The sequence below is a fragment of the Anolis carolinensis genome, chromosome 2 (genome assembly GCF_035594765.1).
Source record: "Anolis carolinensis isolate JA03-04 chromosome 2, rAnoCar3.1.pri, whole genome shotgun sequence".
NCBI classification, from domain to species: Eukaryota; Metazoa; Chordata; class Lepidosauria; order Squamata; family Dactyloidae; genus Anolis; species Anolis carolinensis.
The window spans coordinates 72,905,066-72,927,304 of NC_085842.1; the positions used below are offsets into that span (position 1 = coordinate 72,905,066).

Here is a 22,239-nt window from a genome sequence, read left to right on the forward strand (position 1 = left end):
CCTTGTTAAGAGTTATTGTTACAATTTAGCATTTTCTGTTTCTCTTAAGAAATAAATTAAGTCATTTTTATAGTGTGACACAAGCATTTTATTTTAGTTAAATAACCACAGTCTAAAGGTATGCTAAGCACATATTAATTGATAACTGTTTTTGGATTGGGAGGATCCCTTTTTTGCTTTCATTGCTTCTTCTAATTTCTTGTTTTATTGTGCAGAACTAATGATGCCTTCTGATCACTATGAACTACAACTTCAAAACAACACGTTCAGCCCTGATGGAAACCCAGCCTGGCCTGTTGCCAAGTTAGACCAGGCAACATCCACAGTTACTGCGCTTCAGCGAGGACAGTCTAACATTGTACTTTCCCACAAAAATATCCTTTCCACATTGCATTCCTCAGGCCAGCTGAATATTTCCCTTCAGCCCAGAGATCTGGCTCACACATCAGCCGATGAACTAGTAGCTACCATGTGTCCAGAAGCCTCTAAGTGACTGTAGTTCCTGTCAAAAGCAAGTTAAAATCAGAAGACAGCTCCTTACCCCAGATTTCCCCATACAATCTATAGTATTATCATCATTGCCATCAACAGTACGGTTTACCTCTATAATATTCCGTTATTATGATTTCTTTGATCTTTTCTGCCATGAGAAAGGATGTTGTCCTAGTGAGCAATCAAGTTGTGGCAGATTATAGTGTCATTGATAGGATGGTAAAAGGGACTCAGCATCTCAATATGCTGCAGTAGAGGGATTTATGCCTGATTCATAATACTATTTTTGTACTGCTTGAATAAAGACATTTAGCATGTTGAACCATATAATTCTACATTGTAGCAAGTCCAGCATCACCAGTGTTTTTCAGCCTTAACTAGTTACTGTTAATTGTACACCCAGATAATAGTTTGGTTATGTTACCACACAGTATTTTATATGTGTGTTCCAGATAGAAATGTTACTATTTAAGATACAGGTCTAATACAGATAGAATGGAATTGCTCGCTATATGAACAAGCCATGGAAAACCTCGGTCTTGCAAAGTCTCAACTTTCAGAATTACCTGCTTCTCTTTTTAAACAAACTGCAAACAAACTACAGTCGCCTGTTGTGTTGGTAGTTTGAGAAATGGTTTGTTCAAACCTTGGGTGAAAATAAACCTCCCATTACCTCTTTCCATTGATTGTGCAAGGTAAGGGTGATGGGAATTATTTGGGGAAATAGTCGACTGACTCTGGTTAAACTGTAGTGTATCAGAAAAAGACAGAATAAAGGAAATGTTTATTAACAGTGTTGTTTCCCCTTATACATATAATATCTACTACTTTAATGTAGTACAACCTTTATTCAACTCCCATTTTCTTTACTCATTTCAATGCAAGGTACAGTAGAGTCTCACTTATCCAACATAAACGGGCCAGCGGAATGTTGGATAAGCAAATATGTTGGATAATAAGGAGGGATTAAGGAAAAGCCTATTAAACATTGAATTAAGTTATGATTTTACAAATTAAGCACCAAAACATCATGTTTTACAACAAATTTGAAAGAAAAAGTAGTTCAATACGCAGTAATGTTGTGTAGTAATTACTGTATTTACGAATTTAGCACCAAAATATCACGATGTTTTGAAAACATTGACTACAAAAATGCGTTGGATAATACAGAATGTTGGATAAGCGAGTGTTGGATAAGTGAGACTCTACTGTAATTCCAAATTACCAAATGTACTAAGTGTGGTTCCTTCTCATACATTTATACTCTTTTTAATTTAGTATGCATACTGTCTTCATAGAACTCCTTTTTCCTTTACTAATGGATAAGCATTTCGATGCAAGGTGCTTCCAAGTTACCAAATGGCACAATTTATGTCGTGCACCCAGCATATCTAGGTTGGTATTGGATGTTTATTGTTCCTCTTGTCAGATTTTCCTTGAAAACATCAAAATAAATAGCTGTCTACACTCTTTTAGTAGCTACACTTCGGTAGTAATTTATATTCAGAGTTACTTAAGTATTGTGCCATTATACAGTATTACATCCAGTATTTATTATTTATTAAAATATTTATACCTCACCCTATAGCAAAATATCTCAGGGTGGATTTCAGATAACATTAAAACAAATAATTTAAAAACAGCAAAATAAATAAGCTAAAAGCTAGGTAGGTCTTTAACTTTGTCACTCTGGGGGTATCATTTTCTCTGCTTTTAATGCTTTATTGTTTTATTTATTTAAAGTTTATTGATTTCAACATTTTATTCTTTGCCTTCTATATTCCCTTTTATTGCTGATAAATATGGCAATGAACATTAAAACAAATAACAAAGATAAAGCAGTCTCAGAATTTGATGACTCCTGAGCTGCTGACAGGAGCCTCCGGTGGCCTAGGGGATAAAAGCCTCATGACTTGAAGGTTGGGTTGCTGACCTGAAAGCTGCCAGGTTTGAATCCCACCTGGGGAGAGCGCGGATGAGCTCCCTATATCAGCTCCAGCTCCATGCGGGGACATGAGAGAAGCCTCCCACAAGGATGGTAAAACATCCAAACATCTGGGCATCCCCTGGGCAACATCCTTGCAGACGGCCAATTCTCTCACTCCAGAAGCAACTCCAGTTGCTCCTGACATGAAAAAAAAGCTGCTGACAAATTCTAGACTGCTAAAAAAATCATCTTTTGAACCCCCAAATCTATTTTTATAGAAAACCATATTATAGAATAATTTTTAATATTCTGATCTTACTCTATTTTGATCAAATATGTACTATAAAAATAGAAAATATGATTTAACCTATGATTTTCAATGTACTTTGCAGGATTTTTAATTCATCCAGGTGACAGTTGGGTCTTGGAAACAGAGAGGCTTTATGAAATCTCTATCGAAGTGTATGATAAATCAGGCAATAAGGTGTATTTATCTGATGTAAGTAAATTAAGGTAGAGATTGTCTCGTAATTTTTTTATCTATATGTTAGAACTTAATTTAAACAATAGAAAAAAACATTCCAAGTTAAAATTTGTTTTACTCTTTATTCTTTTTTTAATTTAAATTTATTTTATTGCACATTATATAAATCATAATACTAGATTTCAGTACATATTTAATGTTGTCTGAACCTTTAGAAGCAGTCTGACACAATGGGAAACATAAGTGGTTGAATTAAAGAATGTTAAGACATAGGGAGAAAGTAAACATGGAAAAAACAGGCAACCATAACACAAACACACACAGACTGAGATGTCAATCAACCTACTATCTCAATTACCAGCTTGAGGTCTGCTTTCCTCCCTGCTCTCCCTGCTCTTTTGGGTTTTCCCTCTGCCTTCAATTTTCATTTAGAAGATTCCACCATCACTCTTCTGTCCATTCTTAGAACATTCCTTATTTAAGCAGGAAGATAACTATATTCAATTCAAGGGATGGAAGGAAAAGGAATATACTGTATAGAATGCAGTAGATAGAATTTTAATATTAAGCCAAGTCTCAAGGCTGTGTAATCATGGGGGTGTGATGTTTAGCCTTTTCTGTTAAAGAATGATGGTGCCTAAGCAATCTACAACTCCCAGATTCCATAGCATTGAATCATGGCAATTAAAGTGTATCAAAGTGTATTATTTCTGCAGTGTGGATGCAACCTAAGGTTCACTATTGTTTCTTTCCCCCTATATTTTTACACATAATCTTGATAACACCTGATCCTTCTGTAGATGCATTGGTTCATTATATTAGAAACTAAGTTAATGAGAATGCCAGCACTGAATGCAGGATTGGGCCCTTGGAAGGAAGGTCTGCTTGGAGGAAACTGTAGCTGGAATGCTGCTAAATGATGGATCTCTGTAAACCATGGTCTTCGGGGCCAATGTTGTACCATTAGGACTATTTAAGCATGTTCTTCCTCATCCTTCTCAAACTCAGAAAAAAGGAAGAAAAGCAATTTGTGGAACCAGATACAGATCACATTAGGCCGCCTGACCTCCTGCTTGTGAATACCAGTCCTTAATGGAAAACCTCTGAAGTGTACTGTTTTTAATGATGCGTTCAAGATTGCTTCTAGCAGGCCTAGCCATTATTGAACATGATAGAACATTTTATAATTAAGGGGACATTCATTCTTGATCAGTTGGTCTGCTTCCACATTGAGACAAATTTGTACAAATCCTATCAAAATAGACCTAACTGACCTCTCAGTGAAGAGATGGGCTACCTCATTGAATAGGTCCTGGGATCTCTTGCTTATGTAAGATTGCATGGTACTACAGATCTTTTTCTGAATTATATGAACATATGAGAAAGGTGCCAAGTGTACTGTTCAGATTGCCATCCAATTATGATGTATCTAACCTTCTCAGGTGGTCCAAGACTGGGGATTTCCCAAGCCATAAGATTAGTTATTCTAAATTGGGTTTTCTTGCTCAAAATTGAAACTTTGTGCCATCAATGGATAGGAGATTTCACCTTTTTGATTAAGATGAGAAAATGAAGACTTGACACCCAGAATCCATTAGAAAAGGAAGAAAAAACTACTATAGCTGGACACATAAAACAGAGGACAGAGAAAAAGCAAAGGAAGGAAGACAGCAAGGTTTAAAAAACTTTAAAAAGAGAAAAGAAATCATGGCAAATAATTATCTTTTTTAAAAAAATTAAAAAATAAATAATGAAGCAACTAATTCATCTTTGAATAAGAAGGGTGGGATACAAAAAGGATTTTTAATATTTATCACATGTAGACATAAAACTAGTAACTTTCTATGAAATGAACATAACAAATGTACAAACCACATTATATCAATTATATTCTTCAATCATGAAAGAGACTACAGTCAGTCCTCCACATTTCTTGAGGATTATGGGCCCAGACCACGATAAAAATGAAAAACCTAGTGCTGAACCTCACGATTCCATAGGATGTTGTTATGGAAATTTAAAGAAGCAGAATCATTGTATTTGATTGTATTGTATGAAACGCCCAAAGAAACCATGGCTGGTCTTAATTTTTGGAGAAAAAAGCACCAAAGTTTGGGGTTTTCAGAATGAATATGAAATTGGTGCAGTGATTTACTTGTTTTATGGTGTTTTTAAATGCTCAATGGTTTTAATTTGTATTTATACGTATATTGATTTTAGTTGAATTGTGTTAAGTATTATTTATCTTCTGTATAATGTGGCATTGAATTTTGCCAAGATGTAAGCTGCTCTGAGTCCCCCTCAGGATGAGATAAAGCAGGATAGAAATGGAGTAATTAAATAAAAGTTGTAACTCATAAACAATAATCAGATTCATAATCAGCCTTCCCATCTTTTGAATGGGGTGCCAAACAGTTTTAGCTTTTTCCTGGGGACTAGTATGGTTACTGCAGCTCTGAAGAATACCAGTTTCTCTTCCTGTGAAAGAGACAGTGGATGTTGTAGATCTGGTGGTTTGCATTTCTGTAATGGTGATAGGCATCTTGAATAGGAAGAGTACATTACACAGTCCAACAAAAAAGTTTATTGCTGTCCTGGTTTTTAGTCCTGTTGCTGGGGTTATTTGCAACAGTGATTCAGAAAACTGTATTGGATAGACAGCATCATCTCAAGTTTCTTAGATATGGTTATCATGGCTTTCTCTGGGGAAGCAGATGAAGACTGGTATATGGCATATGTTCTGTACCTCAAACTAGAGCTGATAGGAGAAAGCTGGTGCTATTTTTGAAATCAGTGCAAATATACCTAGAAACAGGCCTAACATTTGAGGCACCAAAATGTGTGTTGGCCTGTGTTAGTCTACTGCTACTTCCTTCACGTTATTTGCATTTAAGAAAATTAGAAAAAGCTTTCTACTTTCATCTATCCAAGTTTGTGCTATCATCTTAAGCAATATTCTGGCCAACTAAAATTCTAGGTTATATTTGCATTTTTCTTTTGTGTAGAACAGTAATCATGTTAATAAATGGCTTGGAGTTGATTACTTTAAAACCTAATTTTATCAGGTTTTAAAGTATAACTGAAAAGAAAAGAAGGGAAATGGGAGAGTATGTAAGATATGGATATTGATTAAGTGAATTCTAATGATTTTTAAAGTGCTTCTAATTATTCTGTATCAAAGAAATAAGAAAAAATTGCATAATATATTGTCATTTTATTCAGCTCATATTGCAATACTTCTCCATTCCAGAATCTCCGAATTGATGTGCATTTCTCAAAGGAATACTTCAAGGTTTTCCAGTCCTCTTTGAATGGCTCATATCATTACGTGAAAGTGATAAAGGAGGGACACACCATTATTACTGCTACATTAATCTCGATTGTAGATCAGGTATAGCTCTTTAAATGAAGAGAAAAACTTGGACTTGAATGTATTTCATATTGAACCTTATACTTGCACTGTCTATAGTAGATAACAAATCAAATAATCTGAGGTTTTAGCAATGTAGAAATAATCCAAAAGTACTTTAGGTAAGAAAGCATTGTATACTGCAACTCTACGCATATTTATTTAAAGTCAAATTGATTACAGTTCGACTTGCTTTCAGTTGTTTCATTGTGTGTTTGCAGTATATTCCTAAAAATGTTACTTGGAAGTCCAACTGCATTCAGTTGCCAAGAATCAATGGAGTCCTTCCATATCCAGTGTCAGCAGAATTGGGGTTTTATCTCATCCCTTCACCTTCTTATTTCAACCCTTTGTGGTGCCAAAAAATTCCTCCAAGGGATTTCCCAGTCTTCTGGATCAGTTTTGTAAACCATCTTGCAGAAGCCTGCAAGAGGGGAGGAGAAAGAGTGTTTGTGGCAGAAAGAATAAGATACACCAGAAATGCACTTTTGGGTTCTGGCCAATGAGACTTACTTTGAAATAAAGGAATATAGGACTAAGTGGTACCAGTTTTGTTCACATCACTAGGATTTATTTCTAAGTGAGTGATTTAAGAAAAACTGCAGGCAGTCGCCCAGTTACAAACATCTGACTTACAAACTACTAATAGTTAAGAATGGGGGTGAGACAACAGAAAGGAGGTTACCCCCAGGAAGGGAAATTCAATCCTGAAAGAGTTATCGTGGGGAAAAGGTGTCTCCATTGAAGGTTTATTACAAATCCTTATTTTCACAAGCCAATTTTTTCAAAATCAAGATGTAAAATAATGAAATAATAACAACAACAGCCCACAACAACTTTAAATGCATGGGGTACTATTCAAACATAAAATCCTCAATTCATTCTCAAATGGTATAGCCACTGCCAAGAAGGCTTTCTCTCCCGTTGCCACCCACCTGATTTTAATAGCCCATGTAGAGCAGACCTACGATGACAGCATATGCACATCAGTTGCCAAAGAGACTTGAGGTTTTTAGCTATACATAAAATATAATGTAAAGATGAAGTAGCCCTGAGTTTCTTCTGAAATCATATATTTTAACATCAAGATATTTTCTTGCTTTTTAAAATAAGCATTGCATATTTGCTTTAATAGGATGGAGGTGTTCACACATTACCTGTTCCTGTACAAAATGAACAAGAAGTAGACATTTATGTTCCCATTTCACTTTTACCAAGCATTTTGACGTTTCCATGGCAGCCAAATGCAGGAGCGTATCAGTATACAATAAAGGTAAGTTTTGAAGAATACCATCTAAATGCAAAAAATAAACAGTCCAGCTACTGAGCATTTCATGATTATAGTGTATGTTGTTAACATTTGAAGCTACAATCCAGTTTCTGTTAGGAAATGGGATTGTCTTATTATTCATAATATGACACCTTCTTTTCTTAAAACTGCAATGTTTTTTATGGCAGACTCTTATGATTAAGGAGCCTTCCTTTTAAACTAAGTATGATTGCAGAACATAATTTTGGATAGTAGCAACTGACAAATGAAAAACAGATAAAAATGCTTGTGGTTTAGTGGGATCCATAAGTCAGGGGCTCAATTGACTGCCACAAAGATATCGCGAGAAGAATAAGTATCTCCCTGGTGCATTAGCCATTGAAATACTTTATTCACTTCCTCTGCTTAATTCACTGTTGGAGTAACATTGTTACTGGAAGACAGAAGCTAAGCATTATTTGTAATACATCATCCAGTCCTGGATATCTTTTTTTTTTTGGGGGGGGGGGGGGAGTTTCACACCTTCTTTATGGCATCAATCTACCATATATAGTCATATATAAATTGACTTCAAATTTTGGAGGCAAAATTGGATTTTGATATTACTCATGGATAAGTTGAAGGTCATTCCACAGATAAGAGAAATTACCAGTGTCACCTCAGAGGGGCGGTCCCTGCTGCCATTTCTTCACTCAGGCATTTAAAAAACAACCCAGAAGCAGCAGAAGTTCTCCCAGGATTGACTAAGCTCTTGCCTTTTGTCACTCTGAATGAATTCTTTTTTGGTAATAGTTGAGGACAGATACAGTAGTCACATTGACCCAGTTTGAGGGGTTGATTTTTTGACTAAAATTTCTTGGCTTATACATGAGTATATAGGGTAACAAAAGTCATCTTTTCATAATCCTTTCTCGTGGTAAACAAATTTTGTTATTCAACCTTTTTTTATCACATAGATAAATCAATTAAGACTGTAAAAGCCCTAGAACTGTTTACAAAGTTGTTCATCTTTTATGTATAAATTGTTCCTTCAAAAGAGGCATAAATATGGATCAAACTTAGAAAAAAGGTTATTTTGTTTGGAATAACTTAAAATACTGAAATCAGAGGGGTTCACTCTGATCAACCTATCCAGTTAAAGACATTGGAAACAAGCAAAATTATCTTTACTTTTGTACTGTGTGAAATCCTCTCTGAACCTAGCTTGGAGTACACCCCATGAATATATTTCTGAAGAAACCGCTATAAAGTGGCACTTGAATACACTTAAAACTGAGAGTGCATCCACACTGTAAAATTAATGCATTTGGCACCACTTTAGCTGCCATTGCTCAATGCTATGGGATCATGGGAGTTGTACAGGGATCTCCTCTGCTAAAAAGTGCTGGTCGCTTACCCAACAAGAAATCCCAGAATATCATACCATTGAGCCATTACAGTTAAAATGGTGTCAAACTGCATTAACTCTTCAGTGTAAGTGTTACAGTCAGCCTTCTGGAGTCAACACTATACATTTGATTATCCCCAAATTTGATATCTGCTACCCCAATCCAAGCAAATATTGAGGGCTGACTGTAGTGTAAATCCCAGAGTAATGTATTTTCACTACAAATCCTCATCTAAAGATAATTATGCCACTAAGATGTGTACAAGGTGCTTCGGAGAGATTCAGCCACCCACGGTATTATTCACCTTTGCCCATCTTGCTTAACTACTTGAAGATAAAAATAATGTATATATTTCAGCTTTTTAACATTGTTTTACACCCATGTGTTATTGTGCCAATATTTAGGACTGTATATTTCTTTTAATTGGATTGCATGGTTAGTTTTTATGTCCATGGCTCTGAAATCTTTGTTTGGAAGAAAACAGATTTTACATACTTTTAAAATACATTCATTATACTACAAACAATGGCTGACAAGGGTCCTGACAAACACTTAATGCATGTTTCCTGCAATACTGAGTATGCATGGTTGAATAGTATTCATTATCTTAAGTAAATTTAATTTTTTCAGGAATTTTAACCTAGAAAATATGGAGGATAATTCATTTTGAATTCCTGAGCTTTAAGCTCTGTTTCTTTTTTTCTGCAAGGTAATGCTGCTCCAGAATAATTGTATAGTACATTATTCCTGATGTGTGCAAACCTCCCCTTTTGCTACAGTGTGTTCAGTTCTCTGCAGGCAAGAAGAAGATAGGCTGGCAGGAAACAATGCTAGATGCTAAAGCATTGTATTGAGGAGGAGGGAATTGTTAAGAAAAGATGGACTTACTGGACTGTACATTCACTGTCTTTCTCATTTTCATAATTAATTAAGCAGATCTGATTGACATTGGCAGTATGCTACTTGTGGTGGCAGTGAAGCTCTGTGCTTCTGGATTTTTATGAAACAGATGGTCTATATCTCTGGTATCCAAAGCATACAGAGCTACCTTGCTGCTTAATGTGCAAGGTCATTCATCTTTTCATAGTCACAGGCTGTAAAAACAATGTAAATTGAATCTTCTTGTATAACTCACAAAAGGAAATAAGTGTTAGATTTCTAAGCTTTCTGTAAAATAACTTTTATTTTTAGGAAAGGACTTAGATGTGATGACACAGTTTGTATAGAGCTGACGAATCCTTGGAGATACAAAGGGTCTGTGTACAAAATTGTTCAGATCTCTATGAGAGGCATGGTAAATACAGGCGCTCTTCACTGTTGTTAGTGACTGACTTTTGATGAATTCTTGGAGCCACAAGTATCTGCAGTTCACCTTCCCTTAAGGCTAAAAATAAAGACATGATGACAGCAAGAAATCAATTTCTCCCTTTTGTCTGCTCCTCTTTGCCATTTATACTTCTTAGCAATTCCCATTGGTCGGAAAAACTTTCAATAGTGCACAGGTTAGCTGTACTGAGACTTAAAACATCCAGTTGGCTGTCTCTAGCTTTCAGTAAAAGGAAATTAATCGGAGTTCCAAAAAAACACATCAGTTATATCAGCTAGGCCTCTTATGTGCTGACTTGTGAAATGATATGCTGACTACAGGCATTATTAATCACTGAAGTATCTCTGAGTATCAAAATCAACCATAGGTATAGAGATTTCTTGTAGTAATGAACAAAATGTCTGTTTGGGGAATTTCAGCCTTAACATGCAATGGTTGGTGGATCTCTCGTTCTAATTTAACAGCAATTCTAACTAACAAGTCTAACTAGCAATACACTCTTTGTCAGAGTAATTTGCTGCATGATTAATTTAAGGATATACCTGAGAGAAATTATAGCCTTAATAATAAAATCAACAATGGCATTTGCTTTGTTTTTTTGTTTGTCATCTAGGCTTATGGGGGAAGTGGCAACTTTACCTGGTCTACATCTGACCCAAGCATTGCAACGGTAACAGTCAAAGGAGTAATGACAACTGGAAATGAGATTGGTGTCAGTACAATACGTGCCATTGATGTTCAGAATCCATTACATTATGGGAAAATGAAGGTAAACAAGAGTTGCAGAAAGGACACACTGGGTTCTTAGTCAAGAAATGGAGAAGCTGCTAAGCCATTAATCTTTCTGTGATTACTCACATGCTGGGATTTTCATATGAGGGACTTTCCTACATTCTTTATGTTTATGAAGCAGCTACAACTGAGAATGCAAACTTGAAACTATACTGAAAATATTATGGAAGTTGTTTCTTTCGAATGAGATACCACAAAGCAAGAAAAGCAGGATAAAGTTCAAAGCTTAGCAGGTCTTCGAGAGTGGAAATTATTCATATAACCAGCTATAAATATATAGGTAGCTAATGCTAAGTTTTTTTCATTAGAGATTTCATGTGCTAATGTATTACATGTTAATGTCTATCTCGATGTGGGAAAGGAAGCCTGTGGTTCTCCAGGTGTTGAGAAACAAATTACTGGAGTCCTAATTGGCCAGACTGTTAGGGATTTAATGGTAATTTGTCTCCATCAACATACGGAGGGCCACATGTTTACTAGCCTTTTTATGGGTGACTGTATAGAACATGTATGGACAAACATTGACCCTCCAGTTGTTTTGAACTTCAACTCCCACAATTCCTAGCAACTGGTTTTGGAGTTGAAGTCCAAAACAACTGGAGGACTGAAGTTTGTCCAGGCCTGCTATAGAAGATTTAAATCCTAGACAAGTTTTGAATGGATGCAGAAAAAACTGCTTTGTTTCTACAGCCTTTGCAAAACCCATATTGTTAAAATAAAGGCACAAAAACAGAGATTGATTTATGTGAAGCATTCTTTGGCCAGAAAGAGAAGAAGCAGGTTTCTTAATAGGTTTACCAAATGATCTATATTTCCCCCGCAGTGAAATCATAAACTTTTAGAGCTTCTGCAGATCCAGGTTTCCTGGTTCTCAGCTGCATTTATATATAATGACTGATCTACCTTGCTGTGCATGAACCTTTCTGCATATTCACATGCCAAACAGATGGTCAAGTGCACTTATCACCTGTTCAGAAACTGGATTCCTCTCTCTTGTAATCTTTTCTAATTTTCTGAATAAATGATTGGCCTTGACTGAGATTTAAATCAGTGAAGAGATGCATATGCAAACATATAGCACAGTTCTCAGCATATTTACTTAGAAGCACAGTGCAATTATCATTATGATGATGATTATTATTACTATTCATTCATTTATATCCCACATTTTCCGCAAAACTGCAACTGGGCAGTTTACAATAAAATTTAAAAATACAGATAACCGCATAGGTAAAACATAGAAAAGACTTTTAATACAATGTAATTAAACTATGCATAGAATTGCAGTCATTTTTAAAGTAAAAGATATATGTGGTATAACAACACACTATTTAAAATCCTTATAGTCTGTTCCTAAAAACCTTAATAGAAAATTTTCACTTCCCAATGGAAAGACAGCAAGGAAGAAGTCATCCTTATTGCAGCCCTCATTAAGTAAAGATCGCCATGCATATGAAACAGCGTGCTGAATGTGTGTGCAGTGTACAAGAGGGGAAGGGGTTTGTCTGAAAAAATATCAGATTGCATGGTATTGTTACCTTGAAAAAAGTTATCATGTACCCACATTAGAAGGGTGAAAGCAACAAAACATTTGTTAAAGATGCATTGTATGAATCCCTTAGGAACATACACTTCTGTGTACACAGGAATGGACGTTTCTTCACATTTCCCTGAATCTCAGAAAAACCTAGATTTTATAACAATCTCTTATGGTATTAGTTCCCCAGAAACTTTACTTGAACACAGAGAACTCATTATGCAGTCCCTACTGCATTTGCTATGTAACTGTACTTTCCATCTCTAACCATAAAGGAGAACATTCATACATCATTGGGATATCATGCTATGGTCCTTTTTAAAAAGTGTTCTGGGATGTTACCAGTTGCCAGCTTCTGAAGGAAGGGGCTAATCCCACCATAACTTATCACATATAATGGTGAATGCTTCAGATTGTTGTTCATGTTCCTATAGGCAAAATTCCAAAGAGATGTTTTGCTTCCACAGGCAGAAAAGAGAGTTGTGTGTAACATCAATAAAAAAAATTATGAACTAGATAATAGAAGGGAGTTCCCTGAGGTACAGCTAAGATTCTTGAGTCAGAAAAGCCAGAGAAAACTCTGCTGTACATCTGGTGATATTTCCGGGTAGAGAAAATGGAAATAAGAAAATAGGAGACCCCTTGGACACTTTGTGAAGGGTATTAGGTAGAGCCCCAAATGCCCTATTTTCTCAAGTGTAATGTGCATCTTTTTTGTCTAAAACATATTGTCATAATTAGGGTGTGCATTAGTATTGTGTATTATGGTAGCCTAAGTGTCCAGACAAAAGAAAAGGGGAAGTTCCTTCAGAAACGCCATGAGGCTTGTAGACAGAGCAGCCTTAGGGAAGCCATGTCAGAGATGCTTTGATGGTTGGGATTCTGTATATTTTCCGAGCTGTATGGCCATGTTCCAGAAGCATTCTGTCCTGACGTTGCTTCTAGAACATGACCATACAGCCCAGAAAACTCACAGCAATCCAGTGATTCTGGCCATGAAAGCCTCCGACAATACTTTAATTGTGCTTTTCCTGCATGGCAGACAGTTGGACTAGGTGTTCCATGTGGTCTCTTCCAACTCGATTATTCTATGATTCTATGATTCTTCGATAAAAGACACAGAGAAGGAAGATACTTGCTTTTTAAATGGTTTCTGCATCCCTATCCCAAGGTTAGACTGCTCCAGAAGCCAAACAAAGAATTTGGGAGGTGGGGAAAAAGCCCAGCTGGGAGAGGGGAGAAAATCCTGGGATTTGTAGTTTAGAAAAGTAGCCTTTAAAATGCTGAGCCAGAGCAGTCCTGGGTCTCACTGAACTACAAGCCCCAGAATTCTGCAGGAGGCAGCCACAGGATTTCAGGTGGGATGCATACTCTTTAACTACTCTTTCAGCACCTTGTAAATTATTTCCTCCATAATTCCATTGTGCTGAATCATAGCAGTGAAAGTGGTGTCAGACTGTATTAATTCCACCCAAGGACTTTGGAATCATCTGTGATGCAAATGTACTGTAAGAATGTATATTGTTTGGTAACACTTAGAACACCATCACTGTATGGAATTGTGGAATTTGTAGTTTGGTGAGTCCCAGCCGTCTTTGGCAGAGATAGCTAAAGGGCTCATAGAACTACAACTTCCAGGATTCAATAGCTTTGCACCAAGACATTAAAAGTGGTGTCAAGCTTCATTAATTCTACAGCATAGGTTTACCCAAGGAAGCTGACACTGAATAAGCAGTAGATGCTCCTTGAGGGATTCCTATTTTTCTGGTTTTCCTTTCAATTACTGGAAGATTTGGTGTCCTAACACTTTTTAAAGAAGGAATTCTAAGTAGGCAGCAACTATAATGCACACCTTTTGGTCAAATTACAAAGAGTGATTTTTTTCCCACTGTGCATTTCATTCACCAGCAAATATTTTTGGGAGTTCCAGCTTTTTGAAAATTGAGGTTCGCATTACATTCGATGGCACACTAGATCCAAGAAAATACAGTAGTGATGCTCACAATTCAGCTAGAAAACTGAAGATTACTGCTGCTCAGTTTGCTGGGGGTAAAAAAATAGGAGAGGTCTAAAACATTGCCACCAAGATTCTTGAGATTGAAGACATTTATGAGATTTCAATGAGTAAGCTCACCATAACTACTGCACAAATTACATTTCTGGTATCTTTTGAGTTTGCTCTCCTTTTATTTTAAGCAGTATTTCTATCTCACCAAATGTAGTTTAAATGGACATTGAGTGCAGTGGTTAAATATGAAATTGAAATATTTCCCTGCTTATTAAATAGTTATTAAACCAAGGCAGAGGTTAGTTTGTAGTCTCACATGGTTGTGCAGTAATTCTGTCCCAAAGATATGTCTTTTTATCAAATGACAGTTGCCTGCATAAGGCTCAGAAATTATGTGTTTAATTAAAATGTTGCTCTCCTATTCATGATTCGGAGCACATAGCAATAGGAGTGCTTTTCATCCCATTTGAACTTGCAGGAACTAGCATTAAATGAAATATGTGGCTTCAAGTTACGATTTTAATTGTCTCTGCTCAAGCTTTGCATCTTGCATTTGAAGCAAGCATCTGTCTACTGACCTTGATTATCAGGTTATGCAAGTAGTAGTCTATAAGTTTCATGAGGATTACATTTTTAACACCATACCATATGGTCCACAATTTAACCTGAAGCAGTAGACAGATGGCTTTAAAAGTTAGACACGCCAAATGAAATCTTTGATCAAGCAGTTGTTATGAAATGTTGCTATCCATCTGTGATGGTGTCTTTAATGATAGCTCAGAACAAAATGCAAACACACAGTTCAAGCATCTGCTAATCTTCAACTTGAGATTGTGGTTCCAAACAGAAAAAATATGTCATAGGAGGTTTCCCTACAATCCATAACGATCTGACAAGCATGCATGAATTCTTCTGCATGTTCAAGCATTCTCATTCATTTTAATAGGCAAGTCATTAGCGGGCAGGTCAGCACCACATTTACTTCCTCTTGTGTGCAGGAAACTTCCATTTTTCCTGTAGAAAGAAAAGACCGTATGTGAGTGCAATGCAACCAGGGCCGGTTCTTAATGGAGGCTCATGAAGCCGCTACTTCGGGCGCAGCCCTTGCTGGGCGCTCTCGAAGCGGCGGCGGCAGCGGCGACCATTGGGTCACTCGCCGCAGAACAAGGAAGTACTTGCTATTCTCACGAGATTTCGCAAGATCTCGCAAGATCTCGCAGAAATCTTGTGAAATCTCGCAAGAACAGCAAATACTTCCTTGTTCCGCTGCAAGTGGCCCAATGGTCGCCCCCCGCCGTCGCCGCCACTGCCGGTAAGTTGGGGGGGGCGTAATTTCAGTTTCACTAACATACTGAAAAAACCTAGGGCCGCTCCTGAATGCAACCATCAGTCAGTATGATTCACTTTCACTTTTTTTAATCCCTATTTATTGAAGTAGTGAGCCAGGGAATCATAGAGTTGGAAGAGAGCACAAGGACCATCTAGGACCTCTTCACAAGGGGCTCAATAGCCCCATTTTGCTGCTTTTCTTCACAGCCTGGATGGGAACTGCCAAGTGCCATGATGCATGGCAGGCCCTGCCCACATTCTTCCCAAAGTGATGGGGAAGCGTGGGAAGGAACTTCCTCCTGCACCATGGGGAGGAAAGTGAGTATTGGATAGATCGGACGGAGCTGCCAGAACTTTCCTCCCCTTTATCCCATATGATGGGGACAGGGACAGGGTGCTAATGTGCCCTGTCCTATCCCCACCATAGCACAGGGAAGGAGGGAGGGCCCATGGGCACCATGGGGCACCCCATGCACCTTCCCTTTTGCCAGCAATTGCCAGCAAAATGGCACAGCCCCCCTGGGCCATATGTAGAGGTCCTCCTATCCCCTGCTATGCAGGAATATACAATCAAGGCACTTCTTTCAGGTTGCCATCCAACCTCAGTTTAAAAACCTCCAGAGGAGGAGTCTCCACCACACTCCAAGGCAGCAGCATATTCCACTGTCAAAGAACTCTTAAAATCAGGAAACCTTTCTTAATTTTTAGATAGAATCTCTTTTCCTGTAATTTCAATCCATTGTTCCATGTCCTAGTCTCTAGACCAGCAGAAAACAAGCTTTTGCCCTTCTCAGTGTGACATCCTTTCAGATATTAAATCATGGCTGTTATCTCACACCTTAGCTTTATCTTCTTTAAGAAAACCATACCCTGCTCTCTTTTCCACTTCTCATAGGGCTTAGGTTCCAGACATTTGACCATTTTGATAGCTGTTGTGTGAACATATTCCAGCTCATCAATATCCTTCTTGAATTATGATGACCAGAGCTGGATATAGCTTTATTTATTTCCTACATTTATATCCCATCTTTTTCACCACCGGGGGGGGGGGGGGGGGGAGGGCACTCAGGGTAGCCTCACAACTGGTAACCATTAGATGCAATTATAAAAACAATTACAGTTAACCCAAATAGTTAAAAGCATCAATTATAAAAGCATCCATTTAAAAATACACAAGTTCAAAGTCATAATACAATATCTGTCCATTGTCAGGCACATAAATCATGCTCATTATTATCGCTGCATCTGATGCTCGAATGCCTGGTCCCACAAATATGTTTTACTTTTTTTCCTAAAGGGCAGAAGGGAGGGGGGCCGACTTGATTTCATTAGCTCAGGGGTTGCATAACGTTTTTCTGGTAAGGTCTTATACAGTGATACCATAATTTCCCTTGTTCTAGATTGGCCAGCTAAAATTGACTTTTTTTGTTCATGCATTACACTGTTACTCATGTTCAGCATATAGATCTACTAAGACTCCTAGATCCATTTTGCATTCACTGTTGACAAGCAGATATCACCAATCCTATATATGTGCATTTTGTTTTTCTGCCTAAATGTAGTACCTTACATTTCTCTCTGTTGAAATTCATTTTGTTAGTTTTGGCCCAATTCTCTATTTTGGATTATAATCCGGACCTCTGGGGTAATTGAGACCTTCATTTATTGATTTCTTTTTCTTATTAAAAAGCTCAACAAACAGAACCTTGGTTGACTCATATTCTTACTAGAAAACACAATTGCCATCTCTTTTTTGACTCTTGAGCAATAAACCAGAGATGAATTGAGCAACTGAAAAAATGTATTGTCTATCATCTCTTTTAGTGATAGAAATTCAGTTTAAGCACTTCCACTGCCAGTATCCTATGAAAAAAGGCCAGCAAACATTAACATAGACACCCTTTGTAGATATAGTAGCATTAGTATTGGCTGCAATAGTTTAATCAATAAATAATGACTATTATTTTAAATTTCATTGATGAAATTTCTTGCTGTCAGCAGCAAGACCACCTTCCGGCTATTCAATGGCCAGAGGAAGACAGGAGAGGAGCAACCTAGTAGAGTCTGACTCTGTTTCTGGACCTAATCTTGGAGGATGCTTGCTGATCATAGAATTACAGAGTTGAAAGGAACTCCAGGATTTCCAGTTACAGCATCCCCAGCAGGTTGTTGTTCAGCCTCTTTTAAAAAATATCCAGAGAAGGAGGCCCCTCCACCACTTCACACAGTTGGTTCCACTTCCAATACACACTTATTGTCAAAGGATTTCATCTGCTGTTGAAACCTTCTATAATTTCAAACCATTCAATCTTGTCCAACCTCTGGAGCAACAGAGAACAAAGCTCCTCTATGTGATCGCTCTTGTGTGTTTAAAAAATGCAGTTATATCAGTCCCTCATTCATCCTTTTTCCAAGCCGAACATACCCATCTCTCTCAGCCTTTCCTCATATGTTTTGCTCTCATGCCTCTTATCATCCTTGTTGCCCTTCTTTGAACATTTTTCAAGGCACCCAGAAATGAATACAGCTCTCCAGATAAAGCCTGACCAGGGCAAAATATAGGAGAACTAAGACTTCCTTCGATTTGAAAGATGTGCTTCTATTAATGTAGGCTAAAACAGCATTTACCTTCTTTGGTACAGCATCACACTGCTGATTTGTGTTCAGCATGATCAATAATAATCTCAAGATCCTTTTGACATGTGGTACTGCTGATCCAAGTATCCACCATCCTATATTTTCATTTTTGTGGCCTAAATGTTGAATTTTGCATTTCCCTCTATTGCATTTCATGTTATTAATTGCAGCCTAGTTTATCAATCCGCATCTGTCTTCTAATGTGTTCACTACCCATCTTATTTATTATAATCTGTAAATTTGATAAGGATCCCTGCACACCATCATCCAAATAATTGATGAAAAATATTGAAGACCTTTGGTCCCAGGAGAGAACCCAGAGCCAATCTGCAAGACATTTCCATCCAATTTGAAACATGGCTGGCAAGTTTGGTTTTCCAACCAATTATAAAACCATCTGCTGGTATTCTTTTTGCATCTGGCTTTAAGATCACAGAAGATATAGCCAGACTACCTCCATCCACTTCTGGCTACTAAATGGCTGTGGGAGAGGTAGTGATTCCGTGAGAAAGTACTTATTTTAAAAATAAATAATGAGGGTAAGTGGTAAAGATAGAAAGGGTTATGAATGAAGGTACTGAAACCCTCCTTGTGCAGGCATAATTTGTAGTTACCTCTTCATTATGTCAATAAAAGGATTAATAGGTAATAGTTAAAACTTTGGAATTTTTTGATAAATAGCTGATGTTTTGTTTAGTTTGTCATAGAGAAGTCCTAGAAATACATCCTACAAGTATTAATAAATACGAAAATACATACAGAATACAAAATTGCCAAAGTCTTAAATTATTTGACAGTTTCCAAATGGCATATAGTTGAGAAATATTTTATCTTTCTGAAAGTATCTCCCCCTCCTCAAAATCAGAAAGTTAAAAAAGTCTATATTGCAGAAGAATCAAAGAAAGAATGGCATAGATCCATTATCATCTTTGTATGTCAAAGCTGAAATGCGTAGATGATCTGGGAACTATTTGTACCTTTCCTGGGAAATTGTTTGTTCTTCCACTGTCTGCTTAGAGGCTTGAGGTGTTTCCCCTAGATGCTCACAAAAACATACTCTTCAAAACCGCCTACGTTTCCTTTTTGGAAAATTACTCATTAAAAATGAATATAATGACATATTGAAGTGATCCACCAAAAAATCCTCTCACTTTTGATCTGTTGTGGATGTCTTCTGCATGTTACTATATTTTTTCTCTTAATAATTTTCCAAACTCTACTCTTCTGAGAGGTAAAAAAAATGAATGAATATGCTTCTTTGTAATTATTTTTTGTAATGCATGAAGTGTTTGGACCAAAGTGGGTCCCCGGAGTTTTGGGAGACTTATATACCAAAGTAATTTCTGACTATAACGGTTTCCCACAGTTTTCATAATATGCAAGTTTAAAAAATTTAATAGCAAAAGTTTTGTCTTTGGGCAATTAATGCTGTTAAAATGTGACCTTTTTCAGTCTTCAGATTTTCTAATTCAAGTCTTGTTTATTATCTCATGCTTGGCCTCTGTGTCTGATTTCATTATTGTTTCCTAGGTCTATGTGACAGAACCCAGTGGCATGGAATTCACACCATGTCAAGTTGAGGCTCATGTGGGTGAGACACTGGAACTGCCTTTGAGAATAAATGGCCTAATGAATGAGGAAACTAGTCAGATGGTCACTTTGAGTGACTGCTCACATTTTGATTTAGTGGTTGATGTTGAGAACCATGGTGTGTTTAGCCAATTGGAAGGTAATTTCAATTAATTCTTTTACTTCAGCTTTCAAGATAAACAAAGGCAAATGTGTGGTTTTATATATTAAAATTTAATTTCTCAATAGCAAATGTTTACACATTTCTCATTGAAATTAACACATGCTGAGATTTTAAGATGGTTGAATGAAACCTTATTTTTCTAGTATGGTTAAGGGGAAACGTTCCTTTAAAGATAAGGCTCTGGCCCTCAAGGAACAATTAGAAGTTGCATAACAAAAGTAGATGGTTATCTATTTGCCATGTCATACCTTCTTTATCAATAAATTATCTACAATATATACATTGGCCTCAGAAATTCTTAAGAATTTATTTTTAAATGACACTTTTTAAATATCAGACAAAACCTTTTTTAGTTGATGTACAAAAATTAAGCACAAAAATCATTGACATCAACTGTATGTGTATAATACACAAGCAGTCCCCGAGTTACAGCATGCATCTCATAAAGGATGAGACAACATGAAGTGAGAGAAATTTACCACTAAGAAGGAAAATTCACTCCTGAAAGAGTTATGAAAGAGAGGGAATAAGTGTTTCAACTGATTTTTTTCTCACCTATCCTTGTTTCTGCAACAAGCCATTTTTTTCAAAATCCAAGTATCACAGAGACAGGAAGTGAGGTGAAATCTTCTGAATGGGCACAGACAGCAAAACAAACACCACAGGGGCTGCACTTTCCTGTTCCAACTTACACATTCAACTTAAGAACAGATATACAGAACTTATCTTGTTTAAATCCTGCTTTAATTTTATTTATATGTTATTGTTTTATGTTTAATGATTTAATGTTTAATGTATTTATAATCTGTTTTGTTTATGTTTTGATGTGGCATCGAATTATGCCCAGGCTATATGCCAGTCCCTTGGGGTGAGATAGGGCAGGATAGAAATACGGTAAATAAATAAATTATTTCCCGTAACTTGGGGACTGCCTATATACTATGTAGTGAGATTTCTCTTGAATATCTTTGTATGCATTTTGTTTTCCCTTTTATTCCGGCAATACATATATTTATGTGTTTTTATGACTCTACCTTTATAGCATTGAGGCAATCTCACCTTATTATGTGAAAAAAAGAATTTGAACTCAAAACTGCAAATATATATATAAACAGTTTTATAAACTGTGTATTGTCTGCTGTTCTTCTAACTTCATTACTTGTTTCAGTATATTTATGGCTTGGTTGTCCAAATTACCCTGAATTACTTTTTATTGACATGTAGTTTCTTAAAAGTTGTAATAGAAATATTATATATAACACCTGTTTACTTTTATTGATAGGAAGGTTGAAGCCAACTCCTGAGTTCTGTAGTGGGGTCAAAGTTAAAGCTGAAGGCCAAGGATACACTCAACTTGTAGTCAGTTATACACACGGTCATGTTCACCTAAGTGCAAGTATCACCATAGCTTCTTATCTGCCACTTAAGGTAAGCCTAGCCATGCTTAGCCCACCCAAAACTAGGTAGTCAATTCAAAAGAGAGCATGTATAAAGATTGGGGGAAAAGAAACATGTACATTATCCAACCGCTTCACTGAAGTGATTTTCTCACTCATTCCAGGACATACATGTTGCTTTTATTTCCTTCTGTATTTTGACAACTCCTTAGTCTCAGCCAAAGCTTTTCTGGTTCCTTTCATAAACAGATGTGGTAGTACTCCTTTGGAATTGGTACTTATGTGAGTCCCAGTTATCTTATCTTTGTGAAGTGTAAGTCGTTGTTTTGGACTGGGACATATTTAGAAAGGAACCTCTGAAACAGAATTATTACTAGGGCTCCTTTATTAATCGCCACATTGCAACTTCTGTTTCTAATCAGATTTTTTTTCTCCACTTGTGATCCATATATGTACACAAAAGCTTACTGTCGGTATTGCAGACAGATT

General features: G+C 36.8%; 1 protein-coding gene across 1 annotated transcript in view; it reads left to right on the top strand.

The window, feature by feature from the left end:
• The window catches only part of nup210 (nucleoporin 210), a 123,258-nt gene that overhangs the window by 45,022 nt on the left and 55,997 nt on the right, over window positions 1-22,239 (top strand). The window contains exons 7-14 of the mRNA XM_062969969.1: window positions 216-372; window positions 1,817-1,887; window positions 2,812-2,918; window positions 6,154-6,294; window positions 7,448-7,585; window positions 10,911-11,066; window positions 20,131-20,329; window positions 21,636-21,781. Coding sequence (XP_062826039.1) covers window positions 216-372; window positions 1,817-1,887; window positions 2,812-2,918; window positions 6,154-6,294; window positions 7,448-7,585; window positions 10,911-11,066; window positions 20,131-20,329; window positions 21,636-21,781 — 1,115 coding nt within the window. The remainder of the gene's footprint in view (window positions 1-215; window positions 373-1,816; window positions 1,888-2,811; window positions 2,919-6,153; window positions 6,295-7,447; window positions 7,586-10,910; window positions 11,067-20,130; window positions 20,330-21,635; window positions 21,782-22,239) is intronic.